The sequence below is a fragment of the Podarcis tiliguerta genome (genome assembly GCF_965153285.1).
Source record: "Podarcis tiliguerta genome assembly, chromosome: 3".
In the NCBI taxonomy this organism is placed as follows: domain Eukaryota; kingdom Metazoa; phylum Chordata; class Lepidosauria; order Squamata; family Lacertidae; genus Podarcis; species Podarcis tiliguerta.
Window position 1 is genome coordinate 35,645,266 of NC_139536.1, and position 22,648 is coordinate 35,667,913.

General features: G+C 40.1%; 1 protein-coding gene across 3 annotated transcripts in view; it reads left to right on the forward strand.

Annotated features, from left to right (window-relative positions):
- KIF6 (kinesin family member 6) overlaps positions 1-22,648 on the forward strand; it is a 149,733-nt gene that overhangs the window by 109,389 nt on the left and 17,696 nt on the right. For all 3 annotated transcript variants that reach the window (XM_083434456.1, XM_083434457.1, XM_083434458.1), the window contains exons 16-19: positions 5,581-5,631; positions 20,782-20,863; positions 21,828-21,963; positions 22,502-22,584. In XM_083434456.1, coding sequence (XP_083290582.1) covers positions 5,581-5,631; positions 20,782-20,863; positions 21,828-21,963; positions 22,502-22,584 — 352 coding nt within the window. The remainder of the gene's footprint in view (positions 1-5,580; positions 5,632-20,781; positions 20,864-21,827; positions 21,964-22,501; positions 22,585-22,648) is intronic.

The following is a 22,648-nucleotide window of genomic DNA, read 5'->3' on the forward strand; positions in this document are numbered from 1 at the left end:
CTGTCTGCCTTTGACAAAATATACCAATCTAAAAAATAGTCTGGATGCACATTTTGCTGTTCATCCTCTAGAAAAGATTGCATGGATTTGTGCTGCATGCCTAGCAGCTATGTAATAGAGGAACAGTGTTGGGCCCTTGGGAAATATGATGGTTAGCCTCTGTGGTTGGGCTTGTTACATTCTTGATGTGCACACTTGACCAGAGGTGCAACCTTTAGTCTGACCTAATGGCTCAACATCATATTTAAAGAGATCATTAATCAACCCGATCCATGGACAGCTTCTGTCAGCACTTGTTATAAGGGAAAATATTGAGTACAGTCCACCAGGAGTATCACCTGCAGAAGCATAATTGAAATTAATAGAGCTTCACAAGAGCACAACTGTAAAACATGTTAGAGGAATAAAGAAAAATCGTTTGCTCTAGGGCAGCCAACAGAGACTCTGATGGAGAGAGTGGGGGAACAAACCTGCTCCTTTCTATCACATAAAGCAGAAAAGAAGAGTGAATGAACACTCTGTAAATAAACCTACAACACAACTCTGCCAAATGGAGTGGAGAAATACATAAGGACTGAGAAGCTTTATGCATATTAGGGACATCTTATATATTGCAAAATGTCTACAGTGAGAATGTTTCTATGTAGAAATGTACATAAACAGCATGTGCAGGTAGGTAACTCATAATGGGTGACAGTCGCATGTGCTGGGAAGCTATAGAAGGCATATGCAGCAATTTACCAAATGCCAACTGATCACAAACAGAGTATTCTGCATGAGGAATAAGCACAACAATGTATTTCATTGGCTAGGACTTTCCCTGTTCTCTCAGCTGAGAGTCCACTTGGCACAGCTAGCACTCACCCCTTTGGCAATAATCATTTAGAAACACATTTACTGCGTACTTATGTTTCCATTTATCCATATTGATTTCAGGCCCTTTCTGTTAATGCCACATTGTTTTCCAGGCTAATTCCCCACCCTGGCAGCCCAACTTCATTTCACAGTTAGCTGTGCTTTGAGAAACCTTTGAGTTTTCTTCACTGCATCAGGTTGCAACTGCTTCTGGGTGCAGTTCCTTCATGGTCTATGGGGGAGAATTAAAGTGACTTTAGCAACAGTAGAGAGAACAGTGTAAGGACAGCGATGGAATAAAACAGATACCAAACATCTCCCTTGCCTTATCGCACTGCTACCCTGTCAAACTCTCAATCCATTAGTCTTGAACTAATTTTGTGACAGTTAACCAGCTGAAAGTGTTGACCATTTCAACATTAAACAAACTTCACCCATTCTTATTAAATTCTTACATTTTTCATAATCTATAAGGAAAGCAGGTTACACTTTTCATCACAGCCCACGTAACACAATCCATCATTTCTTGCAGGCCTAAGTGCTAGATACTCCCTTTGTTAAAATAAAAGCTGATATTCTCCAGATGCTGATTTCTGCATACAAAATCAAGACTGATTATAGCATATACGCAGACTTGTCAATTTGCTTGACAGAAGGGGATAAAAGCAGGACCAGAGTGAGGGTGTGATGGGCCACATCAAATGTTTGCTGGGAGCCCTTCCATTTTTGTCCCGTTGGATACTAAGTGCCAAACCAAGAACAGGAGAAGTGTTTGTCCCAAAGCAATCATTAAGTCAATCCTGCCTTGTTATTATTCATAGGCATTTAAATGTTGTCCAGAATTTTTAATCTCTGATCTGTTTCCAGCACAGTCAAATTGCAAAGTAATTATAACACTAAACTCATCAATCAAAAAAGACATACGACTTCCTACTTTGCTCTCATTGTCAGCAAAGCAATGTTTTGCTGATCCTTTAATAAATAACAAATTTAAATAGCCTAAGAAAAGTTATCCTAGTAGAGACAGTTCAGTCATAATCTATTATGTGCTGTTATCCAAAAAGCCTTCAAGGTTACCAAATAATTATGGTTATTTTTAAATGACATGTTTATTATAAGTGTGTATAAATGTGGCTAGCTCATAATGCCGTTATCACAGTATGAGGAATATTTTGGAGGGAGCATGGTTCAGGATAAAATAAGGTTGCTATTACATGCAACATACTAGTTTAAAAAATGTCAAATCATTGGAAAGCAGACATAAGCAGGGGTGTTGTTGTTTTTTAAAGAACTCTGTTTATTCTTTTGGAAAATGTTCTCGAGTCAACTGTTTTCTAAACATTTCAAAGTTCTAAATGCGGATTGAGCTTTAATTTAACTGACTCTTGTTCTTAATTGAGCAGGCACTGTAAATAGCAAAGCATATGAGTCAGAATTTGGGGTTTTCAAACATATTTCTGTCAAACATCTGTTTCTGTTTGTGTAATACCATAATATTAAGAATATCAGAGAAAGAGACATGTGTGTGTGTGTGTGTGTGTGTGTGTGTGTGTGTGTGTGTCTTGCAGCCCAACCATCAAAGCTGCTATTATCTTCAGGTACAATGCTTTCCTTTTCCTCCTGACTGCTTTGTCATCCAGCAAGATTTGAATATCCTCTTTTATAAGTAGGTACCACCAGCCCCTATAAACAGTTTTTCATCCAAACTAGGGGGATCTGCTTAAAGAGACAACATAGGAGGGTGCACTATAATGAGAGGTCTGTGGCCCACATCCTCTTGAAATGAAGACTTTCCAATTTCTCAAGTTCCCACTCCTCTACAGACTATTGATGTTACACAAGTGTCTGGGCATGTGGTGTTTCACCAGTCTGGAGCACTTAACCAAACATGTTTTTCCTGGTAAATCACAGAGACACAAAAGCATCAAACAAGCAACTTGGCAAAAGAAAATCAAAAGTTAAATATAATTCTAACTTATGTACTCTGCTTCAGCATTTTTGGTAATTTGCTGAGCCAGCCCTGAAGATTTTAGAAGACTTTTCTGAGCTGGATCTCACTGTCCAGGCTGAACAATGGGGGTGGAGACACTCCTTCGGGTATATAGGGTCAAAGCTGTTAAGGGCTTTAAAGGTCAGCACCAACACTTTGAATTGTGCTCAGAAATGTACTGGGAACCAATGTAGTTCTTTCAGGACTAGTTTTATATGGTCTCGGCAGCCAGTCCCAATCACCAGTCTAGCTGCTACATTCTGGATTAGTTGTTGTTTCCAAGTTACCTTCAAAGGTAGCCCCACATAGAGTGCAATACAGTAGTCTAAGTCTTCTCTCTTCTCTTTGGAGATCACTCTTAGCCGAGTAAGATTGTCTTCCATAAACACGGTTTTAACAATGAGTCCGTAAGTGACTGTGGAGGCCAATTCTGGACCCACACATGCTTCCACAGTGGGGACATTAGTTCCCAGGTGGGAGTTGATCATGGTGTGGATTTGCCAAGCGTGCCTTCCTCTTAGCACGTTCCTCCCTTGCGGTCTGAGTTTGAGTGTCTTCAAAGTCCATGACACCTTTGGTAAAGGCTGTTCTCCAGCTGGAGCACTCGCAGGCCAGTGTTTCCCAGTTGTTGGTGTTTATACTACATTTTTTTAAGATTTGCCTTGAGACAGTCTTTAAACCTCTTTTGTTGACTACCAACATTACGCTTTCCATTTTTAAGTTCAGAATAGAGTAGTTGCTTTGGAAGACAATAATCAGGCATCCGTACAACATGACCACTCCAACAAAGTTGATGTTGAAGAATCATTGATTCAACACTGGTGATCTTTGCTTCATCCAGTACACTGATATTAGTTCGCCTGTCTTCCCAAGTGACTAAGTGGGAGGTTACCAGAACATGTACCACCCTGACGAGACAGTGTGCAGACAGGTAGGGTCTCAGTTGGCATACCACATGGAGCTGGTAGACAGCTGCCCTTGGCACCTGCACCTGCATGGACCACTGTGAGTCCAGAATGACTCTCATGCTTCAGAACTACCTCTTCATCATCAGAACTGTTGCCTTCTCCCTAATGGAATTATTTGCTCACTTATGTCTTACCAATACATTTATTTCCCACTGATACAGTTTCAATCATCCTCTCACATCCTGCTGTGAAAATATTATGGCTATCCTCTGTTCCCATGTCTTTCAGACCACTCCTCATTTGGGCCTCCTCTCTTCTCCACCCCTGCTTATGTATAGATTCTCATGAAAATATTCCCTTGTGTACATTGTTATAAAATATGTTCATTCTCATGTAACACATAGAATAAAAATAAATTCTAGCCAACTATTTCTTTTCAGGAGGGCAGCTGTAGTTAAAACCTATCCTGGAATTTTTTGTGCTCTCACATTTATCATGGATTTCCCCCAGGAAAATTGAAACTAGTGTGGGTCTTCCAGCACTAACAACAAATGATTTAAAATAGAATTCTTAAGATGTGGTTTTGACTCCTATCAAGCTATGACTATTTCATCCAGCAACAATTTGATGTAAAGTACTAGAGTAAAGACACCCCAAAACATACCTGAGTTATTTGAAAGGAAGAAATATATATATATATATATATATATATATATATATATATACACACACACACACGCACACACATGTATATATTTTAATGTTTTTAAGACTTGAATATTTAGATTTGCTCCCCTCTAAATGAGTTCCATTTTTCTTGCAGTTTGACCAGGTTTTGACTGTATATCTTTGACAACTCAATGATCTTGCCCCTTTATGACAGGCCTCAGTTTCATACTACATGTTTTGTTCAGGGAGAGAGCATGAGGAAAATGGGCTGAACTTGTTCAGTGGCCATTAGGGAATAAAATTATTATTATTACTGAATTTATATACCACCCTATACCTGGATGTTAACTGTTCCCGCCCAGACTGGAAATTAACCTACAGTTCTGGGAGGTCTTTATACTCAGGAGTTAGGATCAGTTGAAACAGAGGTGAAAAACATACATTGATGCGTTGCAGGCTGCCTGGGACCTCATGGCAGCTGGGCAATATGAACAGTACCAATTCATACAAACATCTTTTTGTGAGGCCAGTCCAAGAGCCATGTCTTTAACCCAGCCCTGACTTTAATGTGAAGACTCCAGGAAATGGACTCCTGATCAAGGTGGCACAGCTTGTGACAGGGTATTCACTAAGATTAAGGCTTCATCTACTCTTTCTGCTTGAGAAGGAGTTGGTACATTCCTATATTGAGCACTGAAACTTTTAGAAAATATACTGCATCTGGCATTTACAATTGCCCTTGGAACATTCAAGTATTTCAGCGTAACTTGCTTAAATGCTGGTTATGAGACTGAGTGAATGACTAATAGCAGTTTTCCATTGCTAGTTTTATGAATGAGTTCCTGTTAGTCCATTTGTCTTCCACGCTGCTTGGCTTTACAAAGTTGCAGGACGCTGCAGTTCCATGAAAGTGGCTGTGCCGCCATCCTGGGACTGAATTTTCAGAGCCAATGACCAAGCCAGTGCTTTGAGATATGCAATAAATAAATTCTAAATAGTACTGGCATCAACAAGATAAAGAAAGATTGTTCAGGAGCTCGCTAATGACAATGGAATATATGCCTGCACTGGCTCTGCAGGAGAGTAAAAAGCATGAAAATTGTTTGTCAAGTTATTTTATTTACTTTATTGAGCAAACGTACTTTGTCATTTACACAGATCATTTGAAAGAGGAGATAACCCAGCGGCACATGCAGAAAGCAGCTCAAGGTGAGTTTTGTTGCAGCCATTCTTAGCTCTTTCCATACAAGGTTGTTCCCTCCACACAAATGTGCAGTTGCTTGTTGCCTGCAATCCTCCTGTTCTTGGCTATGGGCTTTCTGCCCCCTGTGCATTTCATGCTACACTGGAGGCATTTTCCTCATGTTGTTCAATGGTCACGCGGCAATGTTTTCATGGCCTCTTCTCTCCTCACAAACAAATTTATCACCATGGTTAGTGACAGCAGCTGAAGAATTAGGCCTTTTGACCTCACTGGGGCTACACTTCTCCACAAGCTGAGGATCTCGTCCCCTGGCTTCAGTGGAGCCATATTGATTTATGCCTGGGTTTGTTTTGCTTAGATGTTGTCCTGGGTTGAACTGTAACACCGCAGCCTTTGAGAGCAGATATAAAAACATGTGCACTCTGTATGTTTCCAAACATCTCCAGAAACATGTGGAGCCTTCGCAAATGTTTAATTACTCTTCACTCTTCACAGAAACAAATAATGGGTTACTTGATTTAAATAAAGATGACAGCACAGAGCTGCTGGGTGGCAGCTGAAATTTTGAGCACTGCAGTTTCTAATAATTGTCCTTCAAACATAAAGCAGGCCTTAAATGTTCATATATCACATTTATAACATATGCAAGATTGTTTTGATAACCACAGTGAATATCTTCTATATGTTTTCTTTATTCATTCATTGTAATATCTTAGCCTGATGTTTGCTGTGTAGATTGGCGATCATTACATGCCTCTCTTGTATATGTGTGTTCAGTCTGACAGAAACAGCTGTGGGTTCTCCTAGGGGCTTCCTTGATCACCATAAAGACATAAAGACATCTGTGAATGAAAACTGCTTGGTAGTAAACCTACTTAAGACTATGTGGAAAAATCCCAATACAAAATGAAACCTAATTTCCATTTGAAATCTTGGTGTTAACATTTTCCAGCTGCCTCTCTTACTTAAAACTTTCCTCTCTATGGAGATACTTTACTTCCATTTTGAATAATGATGATCTTTTTTCCCTGATGGACATGCTTTGGATGTGGATTTCTCATTTCAGGAAACCTTCATACTCAGCCTTAAAAAAAGTTTTAAGACAGATTTCCTTAATTGTCTTTCCTTGCCCTTCCAAGGTAGTCTGTTCCGCTGTAGAACATCTCTTACCATCAGAAATTTCCTTTATTGTAACTTGAATCCATTGGTTTGTGTATGGAGCAGGTGCAAACAAGCTTGCTCCATCTTCCATGTGACAGCCCTTGAGATATTTGAAGATGGATATTTGAACTATTTAATTTCTGACTGATTTATAGCATTTTTAACCTATGTCTAGGTCCACCCCTGGACACAGTACTCCATTTGTGGTTTGACCAAGGCAGAATAGAGTGGTACTATTAATTCCCATTATATGTCTGTTGCTGCAGATTCAAATAGCATTAGTGGTTTTTTTCGGCTGCAACTCACTGTTGACTCATGTTAAGCTTGTGGTCTATGAAGACCCAGAGATCCTTTTCACATGTTCTACTGACAAGCCGGGTGTCCCCCATTTTATATTTGTGCAGCTAGTAATTCCTGCCTAAGTGCAGAACCTGACATTTGTCCCTATTGAAATTCATGTTGTTACTTCAGGCCCAGTTCTGCAATGTGCTACAGTCCTCTTGAATCCTGATTCTGTCTATTGCGGCATTAGCTACCCCTCCCAGGTTGGTGTCATCTGCAAATTTGTGGAGCATCCCCTCAGTTCTTTTGTCTAAGTTGCTTATAAAGATATTGAAGAACAACAGGCCCAAGATAGAACCCTGCAGTACCACATTTGTCCCATTTTCACCAAGATGACAAGGAACCATTAGTGACCACTCTTGGGGTTTGGTCAGTTAACCAGCTACATACCTACCCAACAATTATCTCATCCAGGCCACATTTTACCAGCTTCTCCACAGGAATATAATGGGGGGACTTTGTCAAAATCCTTCTTGAAATCAAGATATACTATTTCCACAGCATTCCCCTGATCCACCAAGCTTGTAACTCTATCTAAAGAAGAAAAGTAATTGGTCTGGTGTGACTTATTTGCTGGGTCTTAGTAATCACAGCATTCTTTTCTAAGTGCCCACAGACTGGCCATTTAATTATCTGTTCTAGGACCTTTCCTGGAATTGATGTCAAGCTGATGGGTCAGTAGTTACCTGGGTCTTCTTTTTCTCCCGTTTTGGATTACACCCACAAGATCCTTTAGTACCAATGATTTACTGGATGTACTGAATTTCTACAGGAAACGATGGGACTTCAGACTCTTGCCATTTGTCATTGGCAACATGTGGTACTCTGATCTCCTTCTGGAATTTGAGGTGACAGCCCAGCTGTGCCTCCTTGTGTGTTCCAGATTGATGTCACATTTTGTTGGATACTCATTTTTTGTTTTGTGGTGCATCTCTGGTGAATGTGTTCTGTATTTGCACAAATTATGGGTTACACTTCCACCCTTTGGTAATTTGCAGGAATCATTTGTGGTGTGAGAGAATAAAACACTCTGCATTGTCTTTAGTGACATCAAGGCAAAGGATGAGGTGTCCAGTAGCGAATTACTGCATTTCAAAGCTGTATTAACTTGAGGGTATTATTTGGCACTTTATCTCCATGTATATTTTATTTGTGAAATTGCAATACAATGCTAGGGGAGGAGTTGTCGTCGCGGCACACCTTGGTGTGTGGAGTGCCGCAGGGCGCAATCATTTCCCTGATGCTTTTTAACATCTTTATGCGCCCCCACACCCAGCTTGTCCGGAGTTTGGGTTTGGGTTGTCACCAGTATGCTGATCACACCCAACTTTATCTGCTGATGGATGGCCATCCTGACTCGGCTCCAGACACACCGATCAGGTCCTTGGAAGCTGTGGCTGGATGGCTGCGTGGGAGCCAGTTGAAGTTAAATCCTTCGATGACAGAGGTCCTTTGGCTGGGTCGGAACGACATGGGCCTGGGGGGCCAACTCCTATCTCTTACAGGGGCGGAATTAGTGCCAGCGCCTTCTGTCAAAAGTCTGGGTGTAATCTTTGACGCCTCCCTTTCTAGGGAGGTGCAGGTTACAGCTACAACAAAGGCAGCATTTTTCCATCTCCACTGTGCTAAGCAGTTGTTCCCTTACCTCTCTCAGCCTGATCTTGCCACTGTGATCCATGCGACGGTCACCTCCAGGCTTGAGTACTGTAATTCACTCTACGTGGGGCTGCCTTTGAAGCTGACCCAGAAACTCCAGCAGGTGCAGAATGCTGCGACGAGACTCCTTACGGGGTCCTCGCCATGGGATCACATTCACCCAGTGCTATACCAGCTGCACTGGCTCCCGGTGGAGTACAGGATCAGGTTTAAAGCCCTATACGGCCTAAGACCCTTGTACCTACGGGACCGCCTCTCCTGGTATGCCCCACAGACGACCTTATGGTCCGCAAATAATAACATCTTGGAGGTCCTAAGCCTCAGGGATATTAGACTGGCCTCAACCACTTGGCCATGACCCTGGCCTGGTAGAACGCTCTGTCACAACAGACCAGGGCCCTGCGGGATTTGACATCTTTCCGCAGAGCCTCCAAGACAGAGCTGTTCCTCCAGGCCTTTGGGTTCAGTCTGACTCCCCCTCCCCTTTCATATGAATTTGCATGAAAGTGGCCTCCCAATTTTTCTAACAGGCTCATATAAGTTCAGCACAGTTGGGCTTGGTGAGCATTTAAGGTCCCCAATCCTAATCTGCAGGTTGCCATCTGCTTGGATTTTATTCTGATCCTGATCTAATTTTAGGATGTATTTTGATTGATTGCCTGATCTCATGTTAATGTGTTATACATTTGATGTTAGCCACTCTGAGTCCGGTTTTGGCCGGGTAGGGTGGGGTATTATTATTATTATTATTATTATTATTATTATTATTATTATTGCACCTTTCTTTATGAAAGTGTCACAGTCTCTTTCAGTTCTGATAATGCGGTCAAAGATTTCTGATTTTTGTTGGATAAATGAAGACTTCTGAAGAACAGAATGTAATAGGTTTCTAGTCAAGGAACAAGACCAGTTCTAGTTGTGGTTTGAATGAAAATTGAACAAGAGTTGCATTTTCTTAGTATTTCACATATTTAATTTTGCTTTAGTGCTATGGTATATTCAGCTTTTTTTAATATTTGTGTTTCAAATTTGAAACAACCCACATCTGTATATCTAGTACAATGCTTTTGATTCGCTTCCTAGAGTGACATCTAGTGGCATTTTATGCCATTTTATCTGCCCATGGTTACAGAGAAAATCATTTCCCCAATGTTTCCATGAGTTCAGAACAACAGCATTGGCATCGCTTAGCCCTGAGGGTTATTTTTGGAATTCTGAGACTAAAAAGCGGTTGATCAGATGATGTTTGTTAAGAGCATAGATTTTCCATTAGTCCTGGAACAAGATTTTGGTACCAGCTCTGGATGAGTACCTCAAAAACATTCCATGAATATTTGCCTAGGGGACCATTTAAATTTCTTTTGACTGATTTAAATCTTTTGGGGTTCACATTTCTTTAATGCCACAGCAAATGAATTTATTGGCAGGGATTCTGCAAAAACAGCAACATAAGGGAAAATAAATAGGCATAGAAAGTAAATTTTGTTCATTAAAACTATTGCTAGTGTATCAACCCTGAGTCTAAAATGCTTCTTCATGATCATGCCATAAGTTGATGTGTCCAAGCGAAGCGGCATGGAAATAACTGAGAATTTGTCATAGCAAGCATGCTAAATTTGAGAACAGGTTACTAAACTCTGTTTTCTCAGTTTATGTGTTTTAATTGCTTTAATCAACAACTATTAGAACAAATTTTATACCAACAAATGTAGTTATGACATTTTACATTATGTTAAGGAGTATGATATTTTTCAGCTTGGGAGACACTGAGAATCTTAGCTATACTCGCTGGTGATACTACAGTGTCTTTCAATGAATGAGTACAGCTATAATTTCAAGGAATGCTGATCTTTAGGCTGTATACATTTTGAAGGTTAAAGAAACCATGTATATTTTAATAGACCAATCAATTTCATGTATATACAATGGACTAGTTCTAATATAAATATGAATGAAACAGAATGGAGTGGAATATGCAGCTGCTGGGTGACCTTGGGCTAGTCATACTTCTCTGAAGTCTCAGCCTCACTCACCTCACAGAGTGTTTGTTGTGGGGAAGGGAGAGGAGCCACTTTGAGATTCCTTAGGCTAGTGATAAAGCGGGATATCAAATCCAAACTCCTCCTCACCACACATAGTGGTCTACTCTTCTGTGTTCTTCTCCTCACTTCTATAAGTCAGTATTCTTGTTGATACCCCCTCTTTTTCTGTTTCCTTAGTCATAGGTGTCTCCTTTGACCTGTTTCTGTTATCGCCTTTTACTCAATGCACCCATACCTCCCCTTTTCCAGTTTCAATTTCTGATTGACCCCTCTGCATTCTCATGTCTTCACTGTACCTCCCACTCCCCACATCTTCACACTTATCCCCCAAATGATTCCTCCCTCCTTTTCTTTCCTCACCCACAGGTCTCTCTGCATTCCATGTTAAGTATTTTCCTCTCTACCAGTAGGGAACACACACACTCTCTCTCTCTTCAATGTCTTTGATCTGGACCCCTTTCTTTAATAGGTCTTCCCCTTTTCTCTGTGCCTTGTAAGACAACTTCTCTATGCACTGTGTATCTGTCTGACTGACTGACTGTATCTCCCTCCCTCTGCACTGCCCTCTCTCAGACCTGGTTTTCGTGAACAGCATATAAAGCAGGAAACCCTTGTCTGAATGGTAATGCTTCATTTCAGGTAAACGTTTCATCGAACAGGAAATGTCACAGATGTAGAAATCCGCATGTCAAAGAGAAGGATAGACTACAGCTCTTTCCTCTGACATATAGTTTTCTATATTCAGAGATTTTAAAAAAACATGGAAAATCATTCAGCCATGCAAGCCCTCACCTGCAGTCCGAAGTAGTACTGCCCAGTAGTTTGTCATGTTTTGTGCTGTTTGCGAGAGCTAGGTCTGTTACCAGCTCTCTTTCTGCTTCAACATCCATAGATCACTGTTGGCCCCCTGTTATGACTCCTTCCCCCTCTTCACTCCCATAGGTCTCTCTTTGTCTCTATGTTACCTCTTTTTCTATTTCCCCACTACATCTCTCTGTGACCCCTTTTCCTTCTTCTAATGTCTTTATGATCTGTTTCTGCATCCTATCCCCATTAACATGAAAAGCAATTTAAATGATGCAAGTAACCTGGAGAAACTGATGCTGCTCCCTCCATAAGACGGAAGGACCAATTCAGACATAGTGATGTGGGCATTCTCTCATTCATACCCCATTTTTGATGGGCTCGGCCATGCCTTAGAGGTTTACGTAATTATGTGGGGAAAGGCCACGGACAATAGGTATTTGGAATTCTCTCATGGGATCGCAAGAGACTGGAATGAGGCCACAGACAACCTGAAGAATTTATGTTGTGCAGGTCAGTTTTATAGTATCTTTGAAGTTAAAATTCAGTGAAGCTAAACTTCACTTTATCGGCATAGTATTCTCTAAGTAAATATCTTTTACACTTGGTGACTGGCCAAGTACTAAGAATGTTGCTGCTGTAGCACTTGAGAAACAGTTATGATAAAATCTAATAACTATGTTGTGGTTTTTTATTCAGGCGTAAATGAAAACCAGAATAGAAAAGCAACAGCTCAGGAATCTTATAACTCTGGACTCCGAGGTCTTAGGTCTATCCATAATAGCCCTAATCTAGAGAAAGTGAGGCACTTCCCAAATTGTGATTTCCCAAATGTAGCCCTAAAAGTGTCTCCACATAAACAGGAGATGGTTTGGGGAAAAGCATGTTTTTGTTGCAACCATGGTGTTACTTTTGAAAGAATGGGAGTTAAAATAATATTTTAAATAAGAAATTAATAAGAAAAGATGGAAAGCTATCAGAAGGACTCTAGCGAAGAGTGGTTTTGATAACCATTATATGGCAATTTAAAAGCCTGAGCACCAAGAAAATGGATGGCTAACAGAAAAACAAATGTCTTATGAAAAGAGAGAGAGAGAGAGAGAGAGAGAGAGAGAGAGAGAAACAATAGAAACAAAAACAATTCAGTTACCAAAAAAAATGAGGAATTATGAGAATAAAATGAGACAATATAATATGAAAAAGAAGTCTGTATTTCTATATTTACCTAGGGGTATACCCAGAATTAAGTCTAATCCCATGACTTATTTCTGAGTACACATGCTTAGAAAAGCACTGCATAGAAGAGTAAGAAATAATAACATTTATTACATTATTGTTACTTAATATTTCAGGTTTTTATAATAAAGCATTAACGAAATCCAACTCTCTTTGATTGGGGATTTTTAGATTTTTTCAAGAATGCCCATTTAATTTATTCCCCTTTCAAAGGATGTTATGCTAAAAATTCATGGATAAAATATATCGAATTTTGGTAAGATTTTTTAAAATAGGATGATAGCACTGCAATTTAATAAACTTGCAGGCAGGTTTGTCAAGATTTTCTCCTTAGGCCCGCAGGTGGGTTAGAAATAGTGTCATCTTGCTGTTCATTTAGATTTGGAGACATTTGAGTTCCCTTTAAACTAGCTTATTTATTTTTTTTACTTCATTCTCATAAATTGTTCAAACAGCTTAGGATACATTGATTACAGAAATTATCTTTCTTCTCTCGGACTTGGGATGCATGCTGTTAATGCTTCCATAAACTGTATGTTCCCAAGGGCTAATTCACATATTCATGATTTCATGGATTCATATTTCATGATTTGTATCTAAGTGTACGCATTGAAAGTGTATGCATTGAAAAAATATTGTGTTTGAGATAGTCAAGAGAAATGAAATCAACATACTTGATTATTATGATCACAAATTGAGGACAACACAGAATGTTATATTTACCAGGTGATGAACATGTACAGTATATATGCATTCAGTCTACATAGGTTGACATCATAGCTTTTCTGGACTGCAGTTGTACTGGACCTGTTGAATATAATGCCAAGCAATTTTAGAATAAATATGTCAACATCTTTTTTTTAGAGCTCTATTTTCTGGCTTGTTGTTTTTCATTTTGAAATAAAAGCTGGTATTAATTCAGCATTTTATAAGCAGTTTTATGTCTCATGTTTATTTTGAAGTTTAGCAGAACAAGGAAAGAAAAAGATTTGGGGGGCAAGGTTTATTTTCCTACCTTTTAGGCATAAGAGCATGGATGCAAATCTTCATGATGAATCAGCAGTACTAATCCATCTCATATTTACTCAGGCATCGTTGAAATTTTATGCTGAGTCATTGGTTTTTTAAGTTCAGGGAAATTTCATTTAATGGAGCATTTAACTGGCAACGTCTCACCTTCCTTATACAGGTTTTCTCCTGCTGAAAATGCTATTCTGGATCATTGTTTTGTAAAGTGAATAGCCAGCCGTTTTTAATTGTTGTTTACAAACAACAGACTAAAATATATAACTTCCTAAAATATACCGTATTTTTCACTCTATAAGACACACTTTTTCCCTTCTAAAAAGTAAGGGAAAATGTGTGTGTGTGTTATGGAGCGAATGCAGGCTGCTCAGCTAAGCCAGAAGCCAGAACAGGGAGAGGGAGCGCTGTGCAGCGCTCCGTCACACTGCTCTAGCTTCGGGCTTTGCTGTGCAAAGCCTCCGGAGGGCAGCAGGATGAAGGCACTCCTCTGCCCTGCGGAGCCTTCACAGGCTGCCCCAGAAGCCAGAGCAGTGAGACGGAGCGCTGCATGCTCCCTCTAGCTATTTTGGCTTTTGGATGGCCCTGCGAAGCCTCTGCAGGGCACGGGGATGAAGGCTCCCCGTGCCCTGCGGAGGCTTCGCGCAAAGCTAGACCAGCTATCCCAGTGGCTATCCCAGAAGCCAGAACAGCAAGAGGCTATCCCAGAAGCCAGATCCCTCTTGTTGTTCTGGCTTCTGGGATTCAGAATTCCCCCCCTCCTTATTTCCTCCCCCCCAAACTAGGTGCATCCTATCATCTGGTTCATCCTATAGAGCGTCCTATAGAGCGGAAAATACGGTATGTAATCTAGTATTTATTTAAGAAGAAGCCCAAATCCAAAATTAATAATTTGAATGTCAAAACATAGCTTTTTATTAAATCTCCAAAACTGGTTAAAGGTTAATCAGAAAACAGTGTGGCATCATTCATTTTTGCTTTATTTATTAATTAACAAAGGAATGTGTATTGCACACCTTACATCGCCTGTGGGACCTCCAGGGCAACTAGCAATAAATGCTATCATCAGATTTTGAAACAATGAAAAGCTTCGCAATTATCAGCATCACAATGGCCCAGTTTGAACGCAACTTTGAGTCAAGCCATGGTGTAGCAGAAATGAGTAAATGTGCAAGTTCTCAGAACAAACATTATAGCTAGTGCACACATCCCCTGATTCTTCTGCACTACCGGAGGCTAAGTCATGTTTTGGCTTAGCACTACATCTGAACCTAGACTTATGGTTTGTCTCCTGCAGAGAAACCAGTAACAAACCTTGTGGTTTGTTTTCTCATCATTGACAGGCTGTTTCAGGTTCTGCTACTCCACTCCTGCAACAGATTTAGTCCAGAAAGAGACGCAGAGATAGCATCAATGCTACTTGCTATGCCTGTACCCCCAAGACAAGTAATAGCCTTTTCGGAATCTTGCTGGATATAAATACTTTCAAGGCAGCCTATAGTCAGTCCATTGTCTGAACAATGGGTTATTTAGCTTACTCTGCTGACACCTTGCTTGAAAACTGTGCTGATTTCCTCCCTGATGCAAGCAGGATTACATCCTAGCTTATTTTCCTACTTTGTTAACTGGCATTAAGCCAATGTTCCCAGATTAAAATGCAGTGAAGAACTCTAGTGTGATGCATGCCAGGATTTTGCACCAAAGCGATGACACTTTCTCCAGGCTTCATAAACAAGGGTTTTATGAAACCTTGATGGTTTCCCAAAGTGGGTCAGTGTAAGTTCAGAAGTGATTTTGTGACTGCTCATCTTTCTTGGGACAAAATGGACAGTAACGTCGTGGCTTCCAAAATACAGATTTGAAACATCCTGGCTACTTATCAAAATCATATTCTGCATAGTCCATTAGCTCTCGTCTTTCTCTTGGGGAAGGTTCACCTGCTTGTTCTCGGACACATTCAAACTGCAGCACACTTTCTGGGAAGTTTCTGTGTCACTGTGGAAGCATGAACACTACACTCTTTTGAACTCTAGAAGAACTCAGATTCCTTTGTGTTTATGATATTGCACTGAGCCATGGCTGCCTACATGAACCCAGCATGCTGGATGGTTTCTAGCTCAGCTGTTTGAAATAATTCACCTAGTTAAAAAGTGTCTTGGAAACAGGGACAGCTATTATGATCCAAAAAAACCCCCCTATATTGTTGCTCTGCTTTGCTTTCAGTGGAAGTGAAACTCCTTCAGAAAGTACTGCATTAAAGATCTAGGGAAACAACTATCAGCACTTCTGTAAGTAAGTGGGATTTTTCAGGATTGAGCCTGTCAAAGTGCATGTTTGGCATTAGCTTGTGAGAAGCAAAAGTGAAGGCTGACTTGCCAAGCATGTTCCTAGTTTTGCATTGTCTTGTTAACCCAGTGCGATTTTGAGTTTAGGAACAACAAGTTTCCACATATTCACTTTGGCAAGGTCTTTGGTTTTTAATGCCTTTTGGAACAGCACTATAAAATTGTCATCTCTGTGCTTTGTTCAGATACCTTCCAGCAGAGCTTCTATTGCAGCTAATATTGTTACTAAATTTGTCTCACTTTTCTCATTCTTCTTGTATCTGGAAACCATCTGCAAGTCACTGAACTTAGTTCTAATAATGTCGCAAAGAATGCATCGCTGTTAATCGCTGTCAAAACCTTTGCCTTTCATCAAGGATGTTAGGATTCTAGCAGCACTAAGCAACCCGAATTTCCAAGTCCTTGTACCAGAGCAGCCCGTCTGTTAATTCCTCCTGTTCCATTGAACCACTTTCATCTTTGCTGCCTATGTGTGGTTGAAGGGGGACTCCATTTAATATAATGCAGCTGACAACTACAAATTCACTTTTGGCAGGCAGTGCCTGGATATGTTCTGTCTCCACATGCATGGTTATTACTCCAGATTGGGTATTTGGCTCTTGAACCTTTCCAATTTGAATTGTCTGAAATATATAGTGTCAGTTGCATGAACTCTACAAATGTATGCAACTCACTAGCAATAACCAATGCAGTAGGGGTGGGTGGGTTTCAGATGTGCTTTCTAGAGTTGCCAGGTGTTCACCTGGAGATGGTGCTCATCTGATAAGAGGCCACCCACATTCAGACAAGTACAGACCTAGTGGACCTAAGAGAAATGTTTGCCAATTTATAGAAGAACTATGTTCATAACTGAACAGGCCTTTTTTTCCAGCTAGAGCTTGCCAGAACTCAGTTCCAGCACCTCTCAGGTGAGCACCATTGCCATTATAAGAGAACAAGGGAGGTGCTTATGGTGAGTTCTGGCACCTCCTTTTCTAGAATAATAGCATTTGACTATGACTTATCTCTAATATGTGATGTCATACTCAAGAATGTACATTTTTCCTCATCGTGAACTCACTTGCTCCATCTTATCTTCTTTGTTTGGATTTTTTAATTTGATTTTTATTCTTTTACTTTTTCGTATGCATTTGTATAAGTATTTTCTGTATTATAAAATAAAAATTCTGCTTTAAAATATGTGATATGTTTTGAAAATGTTTAAGTAGTTTGAAGCATCGTAAGTGTAGGATCTGTAGATATAGCATGTATATCTACCATTTCTCAGATGTTGTTGTTGTTGTTTAGTCGTTTAGTCGTGTCCGACTCTTCGTGACCCCATGGACCAGAGCAGGCCAGGCACTTCTGTCCTCCACTGCCTCCCGCAGTTTGATCAAACTCATGTTGGTAGCTTCGAGAACACTGTCCAACCATCTCGTCCTCTGTCGTCCCCTTCTCCTTGTGCCCTCCATCTTTCCCAACATCAGGGTCTTTTCCAGGGAGTCTTCTCTTCTCATGAGGTGGCCAAAGTATTGGAGCCTCAGCTTCAGGATCTGTCCTTCCAGTGAGCACTCAGGGCTGATTTCCTTAAGAATGGATACATTTGATCTTCTTGCAGTCCATGGGACTCTCAAGAGTCTCCTCCAGCACCATAATTCAAAAGCATCAATTCTTCAGCGATCAGCCTTCTTTATGGTCCAGCTCTCACTTCCATACATCACAATTGGGAAAACCATAGCTTTTACTATACGGACCTTTGTTGGCAAGGTGATGTCTCTACTTTTTAAGATGCTGTCTAGGTTTGTTATTGCTTTTCTCCCAAGAAGCAGGCATCTTTTAATTTCGTGACTGCTGTCACCATCTGCAGTGATCATGGAGCCCAAGAAAGTAAAATCTCTTACTGCCTCCATTTCTTCCCCTTCTATTTGCCAGGAGGTGATAGGACCAGTGGCCCTGATCTTCATTTTTTTGATGTTGAGCTTCAGACCATATTTTGCGCTCTCCTCTTTCACCCTCAATAAAAGGTTCTTTAATTCCACCTCACTTTCTGCCATCAAGGTTGTGTCATCTGCATATCTGAGGTTGTTGATATTTCTTCCGGCAATCTTAATTCCGGCTTCGGATTCATCCAGCCCAGCCTTTTGCATGATGAATTCTGCATATACGTTAAATAAGCAGGGAGACAATATACAGCCTTGTCGTACTCCTTTCCCAATTTTGAACCAATCAGTTGTTCCATATCCAGTTCTAATTGTAGCTTCTTGTCCCACATAGAGATTTCTCAGGAGACAGATGAGGTGATCAGGTACTCCCATTTCTTTAAGAACTTTCCATAGTTTGCTGTGGTCGACACAGTCAAAGGCTTTTGCATAGTCAATGAAGCAGAAGTAGATGTCTTTCTGGAACTCTCTAGCTTTCTCCATAATCCAGCGCATGTTTGCAATTTGGTCTCTGGTTCCTCTGCCCCTTCAAAATCCATTTCTTTTACGGGTTTCTTGCCCACAGTAGTAGATATGATAGTCATCTGAACTGAATTTGCCCAGTCCCGTCCATTTTAGTTCACTGATGCCCAGGATGTCAATATTTATTCTTGCCATCTCATTTTTGACCACATCCAACTTACCCAGGTTCATGGTTCTTACATTCCAGGTTCCTATGCAATATTTTTCTTTACAGCATTGGACTTTCCTTTCGCTTCCATGCATATCCGCAACTGAGCATCCTTTTGGCTTTGGCCCAGCCGCTTCGGCTCTGGATCTACTTGTACTTGTCCTCCGCTCTTCCCCAGTAGCATGTTGGACACCTTCCGACCTGAGGGGCTCATCTTCCAGCGTCATAACTTTTATATGCCTGTTGTCTTTGTCCATGGAGTTTTCTTGGCAGGGATACTGGAGTGGCTTGCCGGTTCCTCCTCCAGGTGGATCACGTTTGGTCAAAACTCTCCACTATGACCTGTTCATCTTGGGTGGCCCTGCACGGCATAGCTCATAGCTTCTCTGAGTTATTCAAGCCCCTTCGCCACGGCAAGGCAGTGATCCATGTAGGGGTTTCTCAGGTATACTAGACTGCTTCACAACATAAAGCCATCAAAAAGGTGTACATGGTAAAAACAGAATAAAGTACAGAAGCACCAGCTCTAAAAAATAAAACTACTTCAATCAACTCTAGAACCACCCATGCAAACTCTAAAAAAAGAAATAAATTTATCAGATATAAAAGATATAAAATTTCCCCTTCTAACCAGCTCCATCTCTGGTGCAGATTTTATCTCTGCTAATTTTTGTTTATAACCTCTTTCATAGTGAATATGCTTGTAAAGCAGCTGTTTCTTTTGATGTATCACCTGCGTCCCAGGTAAACAGCTGGCCTGAAATACTGCTATCATACCACATAACAGATTATTTCAAGCTGCTGCAAAACCACCCATTTTAAGAGAAACTGACTCTGAATGTCCACCTGTGGCTCATTAACCAACTCTTGGGGATTGATCAAAGGGATTTAAAAAATCTGGAGATTATAGGCATCAATCAAATCAGCTGGGGAAGTATGTAGTTCTCTACATATGACCCCCTTAGTTCTGCTTGACTTATCTACTATATTGTTTCTTTGTTATGCAGTGATTTGAGTGTCTCTTTTGGATGTGGAAAAACCCAGGTTCCAGTCTCTTAGCTATGAAGCTCAGTGGGTGGCCTTAAGCACATCCTCAACTTTCAGCTAATGTACCTCACAGAGAGATGTTGTAAGGTTAAAAAGATGCCCTGAACAAATAACTATGGTGTGCTTCCCAAATGTATAGAGCACTATTGTTATCTTCATTCCATTATATTTTAAGTGAATGCTATCTAACCATCACCATTTCAGAGACATACACGGAGACACAAGACGTTTGTGCCATTCAGTCAGAATGTATATACTCCACTTTTCTTTTTTAAAAAATCATGAAGGCAAACAATGACAAATTTGTAAATAAATGTTAAAATAAATAATACATTAAAATAATAAAGTCAACACAAAAAATTAAAGAGCAGCAGACAAAACATACAAGCTGAGAATGCTGTAGTATTATCACTAACGGGAATGAGATCTTTACATGCAACATATCTGGTTTCTAAGCATGGAAGGGGTGGAATTAAGGTTTGGATCATAGTGTGGAAGGAGAAGAGGCTACCCTTTTCTGTTAGGACTGCAGCTCTGCTCATGCTGTAGTCACAATCCTGACCCTCCGCCTACTGCTATTTTTCTTTCAAGAAACAATACATTCAGTGTGATTGTGAGTTTAATTTAACATGTAGTTTTGGCCCCATCAGGCATATTTTTACCTAGAAGTGAGATGCTAATCTTGCGCTGAGGTAAATCCAGAGGGGAGAAAAGAGTTTAAATTCACGAAAGATAAACTGCTGTAGCAAGATTGGAATCTATTCCTTTGACAGAAACCGGGCTCTCTGGGTAAAAAAAGTTGTGTATGATACTTCTTTCTGTCAGACATATAAAGTGATTATCATTCCAGCGTATAAACATTTTCTTAGCTCTACATTTTACAACTGTTAACACTCATTATATCTTGCAGCTGTTGTCAGTCCTCGACAAATGAATGAGCCTGACCCAATAGAAGAAACACTTCGGACACAAATGGAACGGGAGAAGAAAAGGTTGTTTTAGATTATCACATTTTAAAAACCTTTACGTACATATATGTGCTTTTAAATACATTAAAACCAGCATTAAAAATCTGAAGCCCAATTCTAATTCTTTTTTTTAAAAAAACCTACATTAAAACATCCCACCCACACTAGCTACATAAACCATTGTTCAACAGTGGTACTAACTATATATTGTTCAACTGTGGGGAATGGATGCAGCCTTGTGACCACCCTGTGAAGAGTGGTATACAAATTTAATATATAATAGATAAATAAATAAAATACAGCCGCTTAACTAATGAATCAGTCCTCTGAGCCTTAACAAAATCCTCCTTCCCCAGTCTGGTCCAGTAACATTTAGCGAAGGAATTCCATTTATCATCACACCCCTAGTTTTGTTGGCAAGGTGCTTGGTGGCCCATGACAATGTGGCTGATATGAAAAGAGAAGACCTTTGTGGGGATTGAGAGGATGTGTGGAACCTTTCATTATCTGGGGCAGTTTTTGGCCCCTTTTCCATCCCTCACCTCTGTTTTTCACTCCACTCTTTTTATCTGTGTCTTAAATTCATTGAGTGTGGTCTGGACATATAGAGGAGCTCTGAGAGAACAGAAAAATATTTGAATGGGACACAGTTTTATGGGAAAGGGTTAGATGCGTACAGGAAGATTGCATCTATTCTGAACCAAATGTTCTGGAATACAAGATCCTTTATTGTATTGTTACATTTCAGTTTTTCAAAACTGTAAATAAAATAACAATTATCAATTTTGCTTATAAATTGGTGAACTTGGTCTCACATACCATCTGGCAAACAACAGGTCGGTCTCTCCAGCTTGCAATCTGTGGGATGGGGTGAGGAAAGAGAGGAGTGAATTTGGGGCAGCCCTGCACAATAATTAAGAGTGTTTCTTTCCAGAAGCTTCTGCATTATTATTCTATAGTGAATTTTACTTATTTTCCCTTTCTGCAGTTACAAAACAATGTTTACACACTTGAAAGGAATGAAGATAGAGATTGAGCACTTGCAGCTACTTATGGAAAAAGCCAAGGTGAAGTTGCAAAAAGACTTTGAAATTTGGTGGTCTGAGGAGGCGAGAAACTTGCAGGTATCTCCAATATTTAAAATTTGTCTTATACTTGTTAGAGAAAAACCTGGTTGAAATTATCTAAATGGGACTGTATTTAAGGCAGTATTTCTCCAATCTTACACATTCATACATACATACATACATGTGTATGTGCACAGGAGGAGCTCAAAATTAAGCCGCTGATTAATATAATAGGAGACTTTAATTGCATAGATTTTAACCTGTGTAAAATTCTAAGTCCCTTAGGTCACTCAGATCAGGCAATGCCTATTGATCCATTTTGAAAGCCTGAATCTTGACCTTTGACATTTTAAAACCAACCTTCAACACTTTATTGTAAGGCACCAGGAATTTCTGACTTCAGTGCTAGGATGGATGAGTGGATAGAAGGAAGGAAGGGTGCTACAGAAGTAGACGACTGGTGTGGAAGATTAGAATTGTAGAGTAGGGTTTTTTTAAAGCATTTAGCATTTAATTTTAATGGAGTAGGGGCGAACCCACTGTTTTCCACATTTGACTTTTGCATCCTACCTGTGTAATGTTTCTTTTGGCCCAGGACGAAAAGCCACTTCTGCAAAATTCAGCCAGTGTAGTAAAGATTCCTCCCTCGCTTCTTGAAGCCCAACCACATGGTACCAGGTAAGATGGTTATCTGTTTGAAAATATGCAATGTATAGTTGTCTTTTTTATGGTCCCCTGATAT